This window comes from Bremia lactucae, linkage group LG7, assembly GCF_004359215.1.
Source record: "Bremia lactucae strain SF5 linkage group LG7, whole genome shotgun sequence".
In the NCBI taxonomy this organism is placed as follows: Eukaryota; Oomycota; class Peronosporomycetes; order Peronosporales; family Peronosporaceae; genus Bremia; species Bremia lactucae.
The window spans coordinates 2,485,198-2,497,555 of NC_090616.1; the positions used below are offsets into that span (position 1 = coordinate 2,485,198).

Below are 12,358 nucleotides of genomic sequence, written 5' to 3' on the forward strand. Positions count from 1 at the left end.
GCAACCGTATTGCGGTCCCTCCCCTGTTGGCTTATGTTAACCTTAACTTGGCCCTGGGAGCGATCCCTAGATTCGCTTCTTTTCTGGTGATGCAAACTAGCACCACCCAGCAGCAGCCTTTCCTTACGACCACTGAGTTCCTGGCGACGGATACTAACAACACTAGAGTGATCGTCGCCCATGGAGTCATCACCAAATGACTCCCCGCCAGAAAGGTCCGACAAGTCGAGCAACCTTGTCATCACCTCTTTGGATGTCACATAAGAAAACAAAGGTTTTACGGACTCGGCCCCGTGTGATCCGCCTGCTTTCACTGTAGACACTAGTCAGGTGCTGACAGTGACTTGGACCAGTCACCTAAAATTGGTGTAGCAGGTGACTTGTTACCGTCACCTGCAATGGCAGTAACAGATGATATATTCCAGTCACCTCCAATGGGAGTGGAAGATGACTTATTAGACGCATTTGCGCTAACTGATAAAATTACATTACCAGCAGCTGCACTGATCCGTGCAGCTGCTAGCTTTGCGGCCTCACGGGCTACGCGCACAGATTTGTTGGTACCTCCAGGTAGTACAGATATTGCATTCTTGATAGGGTAGCAGTACTTAATAGTACTTTTTCTCCTACTCTACAGCGTTCATTATTTATGCGACCATTTCGGTCCTCGCAGATTATCGTCATATTGACGAAACTATGTCCCTCTTTCGCACCGAGCATGGTGAGGAGCCCTTCCCCGCTAAGACTCGAGCTGCGCACAAACGAGACTGGCGTCCGAGGACGGCGCACTCCGTTATTATAAAACGGTGTCTCACCCGTACTGGCGTCCGAGGACAGCGCACTCCGTTAATATAAAAAGGTGTCCCACCCGTACTGGCGTGGACACTGTTATTTAAAGCGAACTCCACAAAGGGCAATTTCTTGCTCCACTCTTTTAGAGTTGCTATAGTGCGTAAGACATCCGCCACGACTCGATTGGCACGTTCAGGTTTTTGTGAGGATGATCGACGGCCGTCATGCAGAGCTTGCTATCTAGCAGCTCAAACACATGTCGCCAAAAACTAGACTTGAAATTTAATTCCGGTCGATACTTTGGACTCGGGCATCCCGTGTAGTCGGAACACATGACCCATGAAGAAGAGAGCTGCCTCCTTGCCTCTAACCGATGATTTACATGGTGCTATATGCACCATCTTGCTCAGTCTGTCTACAAAGACGACAAGCCCCGTCCGACTCATATGGTCGACCGGTATGCCAAACATGATGTTCAGACTTACTGACTTCTAAGAATCCATTGGATTCGGTAGCGGCTTCAGTTGCGCACTGCTAGACGGTGCAGGCTTTATGTGCTGACACTGTTCGCAAGAGCGAATATAGTTAGCCACCGATATATGTAGGTGTATCCTCTAACACTCGTGGGAATGTCTTTCACGGTCCAGATGCCCACTTGATGGCGCATCATGGAGCTCGTGAAGGATAATCAGCTTGAGATCTGTGTCATGAGGCGCATAGATTCTCAAGGGATCACAAGGTGATAGCTGATGCCATAGTAGGCCCACCATCGCTGTAGCGAAAGCGATTTAGCTTAGCTTTCAGATGTAACAAAAGGGAAACCTTTCGTCCATCGAAGTGATCCAACAGCAGACGACAATGTTCGTCCTGGCTGTAGCTCTCTTGCACATCAGAGGCTAAGGAGCTCGTTACGTGGCGGGCCTTAATGGCTGCCAACGCTAGCGGCTCAGATTGTGCTTATCACTAGACGCATTTTCCTGGTGTCTTACCTCGAAGCCTGGTCTGCGCAATCAAGCGTCAGCCAAAACATTCGTCTTACCCGGCTTATATTCAACTTTGGAAATAAATTCGAAGAAAAATGTAAGCAATCTTGCCATTCTAGGCGATAGGTGTGGTGAGTTTATTGCGGTCCGCAATGATGCGTGATCCGTACAAGCCACAAACTGTGCAGTTTCCAATTGGTGCACTTGAACTTTGACAAAAACATACTTTATTAAAAGTAACTCCTTGTCATGCACAGGATAATTCAGTTCAACGGCTTCTAAAAGTCGGGACTGATAAGAATATGACACTGTAATTATGCATCGCAGGCGACGCTTAAGAGCTTATACGCGTCTCGCAACACCAAGACCGATGCCTCTACAAGGGATTGCTTTACTGATGTGAAAGCATCTTCTTGATCTTTCAACCAAACCTATTCTGCGTTTCTTTTTAGGGGGTCAGATAATGATTTAGTTTGCTCAGCATAATTCTTGCTATACTTATGCAAGTTATAAGCGTGCCCTACGAATTGGCGCTAATCCTTCGCATGCCGTGGAATTGGCCATTCTTTTATCAATTTTACCTTGTCTGGGTCTGCTCGTACACAATGTGTACCTACGATGCAGCCCAGCACAGGTATTTCCGGGACCCCTATGACGCCCTTTCCAAGCTCACGTACAATTGGTTGTCCTCCAGAAACTACAACAAAACGCCTTAATGATGCTTGTGCGGCTATATTGCGCTTAGCCCATCTTTAGCCTTACCATGCATGTTTACATCGTCAAAGTTATGGGGCGCGAAGGAACGGTGCTGACGCATCACGTGAGCCATCACTCGAGTCAATGTCACTGGTGCGTTTCTCAAACCTTGAAGCATCACAAGCCACTCCCAAAGGATACTGCTTGGGGTGGTTACAGCTGGTTTGGCTACATCGGACTCTCTCATGAGTACCTGTTAGTGGCCGTCCTTTAAATCCATTGCGGAAAAATTTGTTGACTTTCCCATGGAGATCAACAAGACATCTTTCCGCAGGATTGGCGTTTGCGCCGTTATGGTCGCCATGTTCAGCTTATTTTTAGCATGAACCACGCGCCACCCACCTGTGGCTTTACGCACTCAAAAGGTCGGGCTGCAGTGGGGCGATTTGCTCTCACGCACATGTCCCGCCTTGGCTCGCTTGTCGAAGAACTCATCGATACAATCGAATTGTTCTTTCGGCAACGGACATTGCCTGGTCACACAATACTTGGCTCCAGGTTTGAGGTCAAATTCGTGCCCGATGCCCCTATCTACCCGTAGGCGACTCGACACTTCTTCTGGGAACACATCGCAATATTTCCACAGAAACTGAAAGAACTGGACTGTCTCTCAAGGCATCCCAGTCGTGAGGAACGCGCTGTTTCTTTTTGTCCGTTTCTAGGACGCTCTCGTCCATTATAGACGACCAGCAACAGTCCACTGAATTCTCTTCTGGAAGTGGTGTGACTTTTTCGTGGATATTTCCTTTTTTAAGTTCGACAAAGAGCAGATCCCACGACATCTCCGGGAGTTTAGCTATCTCCTCAGCAGATTTAAAGACGTGTCGGAGCACCTCAACTGAGAATGCCTCCGCAATTTTGTCTTTGACGGTCTCAAACACCTCGTTCGAAGGCTCGTCCTCTTCATTAGGATCTGATCCATGGTATACCGTTATACAAATATTGTTTCCTATAAAAGAAATAATTAATAGTATTCTATGAGAGGAAAAAAATAAAGAAGTCAAATTCATTTTCTTGAATAAAGTTGACTTGAAAGTTCCAATATTACCAAATTTAGTAATTTGACGAAATAATACATAAGTTCTATTGACTGGATATAATGAACCCCGTTAATCGTTACAAGACTCGAGAAGGCGTCGCTCAAGAAGGTGCAATTCATAGTTAGTCATTGATAAAATGAAGTCAGTAGTAGATAAGCGAACGTTACGTGCAAACTTAATATAAAAATGCAGATTTATTCATATTCAAAGCCTTAAAATTTATTTTCAGTGGCCAAAACTTATTACCTCTTAGCGACTCAGAATTATCCTCTGCACGTCGTGTACGTGAAGTACTCGAGGCACCCCACCTTTACCGTTATCAGCGTATTGACTCCTTACACTAACTTAATATATGTTGTTATCTGTTCCAAATATGTGTATTCTGATTAACGGTCACGTCATACTATCTGTAACGGGCTAAAGTTGCCTTAATGTTACACAGTCCCCGCAAAGTACACAAAGTGAACTTAAGGAGATGGTCAATTACTTAAGTGAAGTAATTAGACCTACCACTTGGGTGTGGTTCGCATTGTGACCCACCCTTGTGTCATAGGTGCATTCACATTGAAAGGGATGACGCCTAGCGTCATCTGTTACGCGAGGAATTCTGAAAGATGCGCTCGCAATACATATTAGTCTATCTAAATAGATGACATTTTAGATCAATTAAGATAGGTATTTATATTAAGTGCAGTTTAATATAACTCAGTCTTAAACTTACTCTATACTTGATAAGTGCGCACGAAGAGCTGGATTTCCGCTCTCATGACGACACTTCTATTAGTGTACTTTATGAGTTGGGTGAGGTCGCTAAGGCGCCCACCACAGCTACCTCACTGTTCCCGAAAGTGTGGACGTGGCAGCTTTAAGAAGCACCCGTCTACACTTGGTAGCACTTATAATCCTTCCCACGACCCGCGTCTGCGTGTGTACGTAAGGATGAGCCTTAACATCGATAGAGCTCATTTCCTCCACCTCTTTGAACATCATCGGGAGGTGGTAGGACACATGGCGCAGGGACTTGGTGAAATAGCTCTGACCAGGCTCATGGGCTGTCCTCCTGAGCAACATATTGCTCAGTTGGAGCAGTTTGAGGCATTCGTGCTCGGACAGCGAAGAGCTGCGTCTGAGGCACAGAGCCATGCTGCGGCGGAATCCGTCACTAAGACTCAGGATGAGCTGAGGCATGAGCAGACTCGGAGCGAAGCTCTCAACAGGACTGTTGAGATGATCTCTGCTCGGCGGAATCAGCCAAGGTTCATTCGAATGGACCCGCCCAAGTTCGATGGAACTGCAGCGCACACGATTTTCCACTGGCTTTTAGCCGTGGAGCGATGCGGTGTCGCACAGCTCATCGAGGATGACAGCCGGATGGTGTCGTACGCCATGTCGCATCTGCGCGGAAAGGCCTCAGAATGGGCTTACTCGGCGCTTATTGTGGACGTCAAGGCGTTCCCTTCATGGGCGATCGACCCATGTACCAGCCGCCGAACAACAAGATGTTGCTTCAGACGCGCTATTTGGAACGCGACAGGCAAGTGACCTCTGCAAGAGTATGTGCAGGAAATGCGCTAGCTGTCGGCATCCATTGCCGTAGGTCCATTTCCGGAGCTTATTAAGGTGTCCAAGTTTATGAACGGACTACGGGATCCCATCACGACAGGCCATTTTCAGAAAGATACCGTCGACAATGGAAGAGGTAATCCAAATTGCCTTTGTTGAGGATGAATCATAAAACAGTACCTCGGCGACAGCTTCGTCTAAGCTGTCGGTCGAGAGGACAGATGCCACTCCCATGGAGTTGGGCAACGCAGACGCTGTCTACTTTATATGCGGCAAGCGTGGCCATATCATGGCTCTCTGTTATGCCAGGGTCCCTGCTGGGGTGAAGATGCCCAGCAAGAGTACTTCCTCCCAAGGGCGATGGCAAAAACCAGCATTCGAGACAAATGATCTCTGCATTGATCACTGAGGGATCGGGAAATGCAGGAGCGCAGTAGGGGCGGGATGCCTACTGAAGCGGACTCTGAAGTTACCCCTAAGCTCAGAATTGTGGAACAAATGGGTAGCATAGTCCCTGAGGTCTCGAAATTGTAAATCTCAACCCTGCTGGTCTATAGCGCTCATGTAGGAGGCTATGACCAGGCGACCCTTCTAGTGGATTCGGGTGCATCACAATTTTTATAAAACTCGCGGCTCTTTGAAAGAGACCGGCGATGTTTGAGTCGCTTTGCCAGGATGGCAGCGAGAAGAGGCGACCGTTCGTTTAACGAACGACGCGCTCGTATAGTCTGAGGGAGATCAAGTAGAACTCGCCTTCAGCTTAAGTGACTTCTCTTGTAAAAGAAGTTTATACTGCTAGGTATGGAGAACCCGTATGACCTCATCCTAGGCATGCCATGGTTGGAAAAACACCAACCATGGATAGACTTGCGTACACGCACAGTTGCGAGCTCTACACAGGACACCGGAAAAGATATTCTCCTGCGAGAGGCCTATGGCAACTGATGTTGTATCGAACACAGTTGACAGTTCCTTGTCGGGTTCTCAATCGTCACAAATTCTACTCAGAGCCAGCCAGGAGGACAACCGCACCCGCTTCCCAGTCAAAGATCGTGGTGACTCGAAGAACGATTACCTGACAGATGAGGACGATCAGATGCACGTTTAAACGAAGGGACTAGTACTGTTATCAAAACTAGCAAGAACTGCCCCGTTACATTTGGTAGCTCTTCGTAGTCCGTTCAACGGCCTACGAACGTTTCATCCAACATGGACATATTGGATGAGGAATGAGAAAGCTACAAGCTCCTTTAGAAGCTTCAACGCAACGCGTGAAAGGTTTGCTTATTTTGACTGACCACTTCATGTTCTTAGTGCTTATCAAGCGGTTTGTGACGAGTCGACGCCCACGCCCCCAGATATCCTGCTTGGCACAATAACGTTCTAGGAACGAAGTCGATGCTCGATGTGAGTCGTCGTCATGCTCAGGCGTAAGAGCGTGACGACGAACCACGTCGCTGTCGTAGTCGACAGTCACCGAGGTAAGCAAAGAGTCGGTGCTTATCAGTAGGAGGTGTCATTTTGAAGTAGAACACAATTGCGAGCGCAACAGTTTCACGTGACAACCAAAGAGGTGATGACGGAATTGTTTGATGCTTCGTCAGACCCTTTTGGTGAAGAGTCATCTTCTGATGACTCCATGTACGACGACCACTCTGGTGATGTCAGTACGCATCATCAAAACGAAGTTTTAGTAAAGTCCGCTTCGGCATGAATGCTACTGGTGGTGCTAGTATGCATCACCAGGAACGGAGCGATTCTAGAGATCGCGCCGAGATCCATGTTAGCGTTAACATTATCATGAGCCAACGGGAGAGGGGCTGCAATGTTCTGCGGTTTGCTTCCGAGAAGAAGCCTTATTTGCCCTCTATGGGTAACCTAACTCGTTGGTCTGGTATGACCAACAATAGGTACCATATTCCTATATTTAACTCATCCAGGCTCCACAGGTCTGGTGAGGACGAGACGAAATCTTAATTAGTGTCAGTTTCCGGCATCTGTGGTACACACGTAAGCGGGCAAGGATGTCACTCCTTTGTTCAAAGCTTGGAAAGCATTTGTACAGAATGCAAAGCATAGGCCGCGAGGCCTGGCTTGACAAAATGGCTCCTTTCCGTGACCAGTTCAAAAAACGGACAGTAGTCGGTGCACGCTACAAGCCGCACCGTTTGTTCAGAGACGCAGGAATACCTTGCCTCTCGTGTGAGGGACTCATGTCCATGCTGTTTGCAGCATACTCCCTCAAAAAGCCTCAATGGAGGACGCTCATCTCGTGTAAAATGCGCGAAGAGATTAATAACCTCCAATTATTTTACGAGCGCGGGAAGCGCTCATTATCTGATGGGCCCTCCGTCGACGAGGATGGTTCTTGTTGTACTGTTGAGCGAGACCCGAGTCGTCCATCATCAGTTGGGAACGAGGTTCCTTACTATCATGCGAGGGTGGATACCCTCGTCAACGCGCGAGATAACTCGTTCGAGCCCTTTCACCTCAAGGTGGGTAGCGTAGCGTTCAGCAAGAAAACGCTTTTTACCACTCGTCAATGTATGTGGAGAAGAAGAAAAAATCCGGATCGCCTCATTCGCCGAACCCGGGTCAACATCGTGACTTGGATCACGTCCTCCGTTTTTTACGTGAGGACATTGATCACGAGCGATCCCGTCGTCGCGAGTTCGCGATGACGATCAAAAATCCTTTCGTGGACAATTGAAAACTGTGCTTAAGTTGCGCTTGATCAACTGGCAAACGAACGAACACATCAGTCTCTTCAAAACGAGCTGGTGACAGCTCGTCAAAGGATTTATTCTTGGAGAATGTGGTGGAACGTCTGGCTCATTAGAATCAGACTCTGTCCCGAGAATAACATGCTTCAGCTCGGGATCATCAAGCTTTGACAGACTCTCAGACCGTTCCGGGGTGATTCGGAATCGAAAGAAGCCCTGTACTGATGGTTCGGGCGGAGACGCCCGACATACAATGTAGAAGGAGTACGCATTCTACGAATTAGCTCGATCGTGTACGCATTGCCTTGGCGATGCGGTACACAAAACAGGCCGATATACTTCGGCAGTAATTTATAATTGCCCACATTCGTCACCGCATGTTTCGGTAGGTTTACCGTCAACAGTAGGACTCGATCGTAAACGTGAAATGACTGAATTTTTGCTCTTCCATTTTGTCAGAGTTCCGTTTCTGTCGGTCCACCGCATCAGCAATGTAATCTTTTACAAAACGCTCCACTGCTTGTCTAGCGAGCAGAACTTGCTGACTCGGTTTTGTTTTTGTTTTCAGTGCGACCGGCGCGCACTGCGGAGAGTCATTCTACTCATTAGTGAAAGTATGTTTTTGCTCTAATTACCAATATTGCTTTCGATGTTGAGTCTTCCAGTATCGTTATCAAACTTAGTAATAGCATTATTGCCATTACTGAGTTTGTCCAATCTAATTTTAATTAAATCAATAATGGTATCCTTCGCATCGATGATAGGGTCTACGCGTGATGCCCGGCTTAATGGCTGCCTGGGAATAGAGCACCAGCTGAGGCCTCTTCGCTAGTCTCAAATGGACTAGCAGAAGGAACGTTGTGAGAAGAAACAGGGAGAACAATACCGCCCATGATTTGTTTCACACGCAAGCGGGCTTTTATTTTCGCCGCGACCGCTGTTTCATCGCAACGGAATGCGGATGAATGCGGCGCAGAAATTCCGCCTCATATTGGTCGGGCGTTTCAGTTGAAAAGCAACACGACCGGGATTGAGAAAATACGCTCAAGCAATTTTTCCTGAGCCCTCCATGATTCAAAGACGCCATATTTATTATGTGCGTCAACAAGAGCGCGCTGTAGGAGCGACGCTCTTGGCCCGTTAAGACGAGGCCACTTAGATGGAGGGGCATCGTTGGTATGCTGCCCGTCACATAGCCACGTTTAAAACAACTGGCTTGTGACACCGACTGAGCACGTCACGTGTCGTCTGCGGAACTTTAGGCTCAGAATCCTCTATATCAGAGCCATTATGGATAATGGTATGAGAATAAGGCGTTATGGTTTTTAACAGCGAAAAAGCAGCTGCGCCTTTATAAGCAGTACTCTTATTAATGGTTGCAGCGTTATCCAGCGCAGAAGACGTGACAGCATTTAAAAACTATGTTGTCTTCATGTTGAGAGCAATGAGTAAAGTGACATCATCCTTCCTCATTAGCTCGCTGTCCTCGTCACTTCTATGAGGTGATGGCAGTGGTGTCGACTCATTGTAGTCGACAGTGAGCAACGGACCTGCATCCTCACTGTGAAAGTAGATTGGATCATTTAGTCTAGTTAACGCGACAGCAGTAGCTAAAGACGTTGTAACTGTGGCACTGGCCGGCGGCGCGTTAACGCGGCGCGTGCGCTTCGTGCGTGGTTGAGTGGGTGTCTTTGCATACGACCCACAGCTTAGATCTTTTTAAGTGAGATACTACGCTCCATGTCGGACACAGGTAGTAAGTGTGCATGAGAGAATTAAGTGGCGCGTAAAGCAGCTCGCTGTTCCTCTGTCCTTTTTGACGAATTTGCAAAATGTAAATTCTCTTAAGAAAAGGAATGTTGAATGGGCTAAAGTTGCCCTTATGGTACACAGTCCCCGTAAAGTACACAAAGTGTACTCAAAGGGATGGTCAATTACTTAAGTGAAGTAATAAGATCTACCACTTGGGTGTGGTTCACGTTGCGACCCATGCATTTACATTGGAAGGGATGACGCCTAGTGTAGCGGAGCTACCTCGCTCCTAAAGTCAGAGGAAGACTTTCAAACTCAGAGAGTCACTTAGTTCTATCAAGCTAATGGGTTTAACAACTCAGGGAGTCGCACAAGCTATTAAACTGAAAAAATGCTAGTTTAAGGGTTTCAGGAGTTCGTAGAACCAAGTGGCAACTAGTGCCCAAGAGGATATACCCCAAAAAGGCCTCTATCTCTTACAGATTGATGCACAAGCCTTGGGAAGGCACTTAACGCTTTAAGACCATAAGGGGAACTGCCTTTATTTAATTTTTTAAATCTAAAAACCTTATTCTAGCTAATAAAACTAGATTTTGGCCGCCAGATTTATATCTGGCGGCAACCACATTTGTTACTCATAATAAATGGGATTTAACAAACTATTTCAAAATTAGATAATAGGGTATTTTAACCATAAAGTAAATGTACCACAACAGCGGTTCTCCAACCAATGTGCCCCATTACACCTAGCGTCATCCGTAACACGAGGTTTTCTGAAAATACGCTCGCAATACGTATTAGTCTATCTCAGAGATGGCATTTTACGATTGGTTAAAATTAGGAATTTATAGTTAATGCGTTTAAATATAAATCAGTCTTAAACTTACTCTATACTGCTTTAGGCTGTCTACATCATATATGTCGTGTTAGGATAATTCTTTTTTTCAGCTGTAAATGTATTCTTGGATGAAAAATTCATGTTTGTTTGATGATGCAGCTTTCTTAATACGATAAAATTAATATTGAAATTGTTACAGAATACTTAAGTCCAATTTTTCAATAAATAAGCGAAACAATAGCAAAACATACTAATTAAGAGGGGTCATTGTACACGACGCGTGATGAAGCAATTTCACGTGGGTCCGAGGCACGAAGCGAGAAAAAACGGCTGCTGACAAAGATGGCAGAAATCTGCGACACATGCTAGCTCCGCTGTAATAATGTCAGCTATGTATTTGCAACTCGGCATGACAATCAATTTGACTAAGTGACAAACCCCATTGACTTCATAATGTTTAAAAGCTCCTTATAGCTTTTTTGATCCAGCGTGGCACCATCCGGTAGCTTCATCTCATTCTTCTCAGTTGTATCTCTAATAAGAGCTACTAACAAATTCTGTTTCGCAGCCGAATCTTCTGCTTTCAATAGAAAATTTGCCGCTGTCTTCTTATCTTGACTAAATCCTGACACCAGTGCCTTTAATTGCTCATCAATTTCCAGCTTTGACGTCCTTTGGATAAATTCGTCGGCGGTCATTTGAATTTTTCCTTCTGGAATCAATCGTAAGATTGCTTGAGACGGACTCAGCATAGAATCGTCCTGCAAAAGCATTTGTTTTTCCGGAATGGTCTTCGACAAAACAGTTGCCTGGTTTTCATCCAGATTCTCCTTCACTGGATGTAGAATGACATGACTATTAAAGTGATGCAATTCCTCTTTGCCATTTAGCTTCGTAGAACTGTCTGCTACATAGCTTGTACCGCTTTTGAGAACATTCGCCGCGTCCGAATTCGCCACATGCAAATCAGTTTGACTCTTGGTGAGATCGGAAAGATCAGTTCCAGAATCTTTACCCAAATTTTTCGTAGAGGCTTTGTCGGAGCTCTCGAGAATTTTGTTGTCATTGGCCACGACTACGGAAGCTGGGTCAGGGCGGACTACGCTCGAAGATTGGCCAGCCTCGTTGTTCTTCGTCAGCTCCGTCGGAGAGATTTCTTTCCGGCTTTCACGGTTATTGGGAGTGGCGAGTTCCGAAAAAGGTATTGAAAGCTCCTCATTGTGGTCTTTTGTAATACTTTGAGATACACCCGTAGCCTTGCTCTCCAGCTTGAAATCGTGAGAAGCTCTGAAAGACTCTGAAGCTGTTTCTTTCAACTCAATGTCTTGTTTGGCATTCTTTCCTAGCGATGCAGTATTCGGCTTTTTTCGAAATTTGTTAAAAAATTCCGCGATTTTATCGAAGATATTTTTCAACAAGTTTCCATGAAAATCAATCCGATCTTCCTTCTCGACGAGAGCTTTTTGCAATGGCTTTAATTTCGTAACGAGAGCATGGGAAACAGGATCAAGCTGAGCGTTGGGGTGCACTTCACGCGCATTTGGACTCGCTAACGAGGCTTCAGCAGACATAACGACAGCAAGAAGTAGACCCAACATGGCGTGAAGACGCATGGCGCTTTCGGTGTGGCAAAGATGAAGTCTTGGATGAGGGCTGTCGGCGGTTTGAGTATGTCGCACCACTAAGTTTATTCTGTTGTAGTATTCCTGACATACTCATCATCGATGATAGTTTTGTCGCTGGTCGTTTTACATAAGGTGGACCGATAGTCCCTTCCTGCAGATCCGGCGATTAAATTTGTCGTAGCATAGTAAAATACAGTGATTATCGTCTGCTTTACGATCAAGAAGAAGCCCGATTGTAGGTGTTATAAATTGTAACCTCTAGAAGTCGATCCGATGCGATAACGCA

At 46.2% G+C, this 12,358-nt stretch overlaps 1 protein-coding gene across 1 annotated transcript; it reads right to left on the reverse strand.

Moving 5' to 3' along the window:
• Positions 1-10,872: 10,872 nt before the first annotated feature.
• On the reverse strand, positions 10,873-12,060 carry CCR75_006479 (uncharacterized protein; the record flags this gene model as incomplete). Its single annotated transcript, XM_067964549.1, has 1 exon — positions 10,873-12,060. The coding sequence occupies one exon, from the start codon at positions 12,058-12,060 to the stop codon at positions 10,873-10,875; it is 1,188 nt and encodes a 395-aa protein (XP_067816064.1).
• Positions 12,061-12,358: the final 298 nt, after the last annotated feature.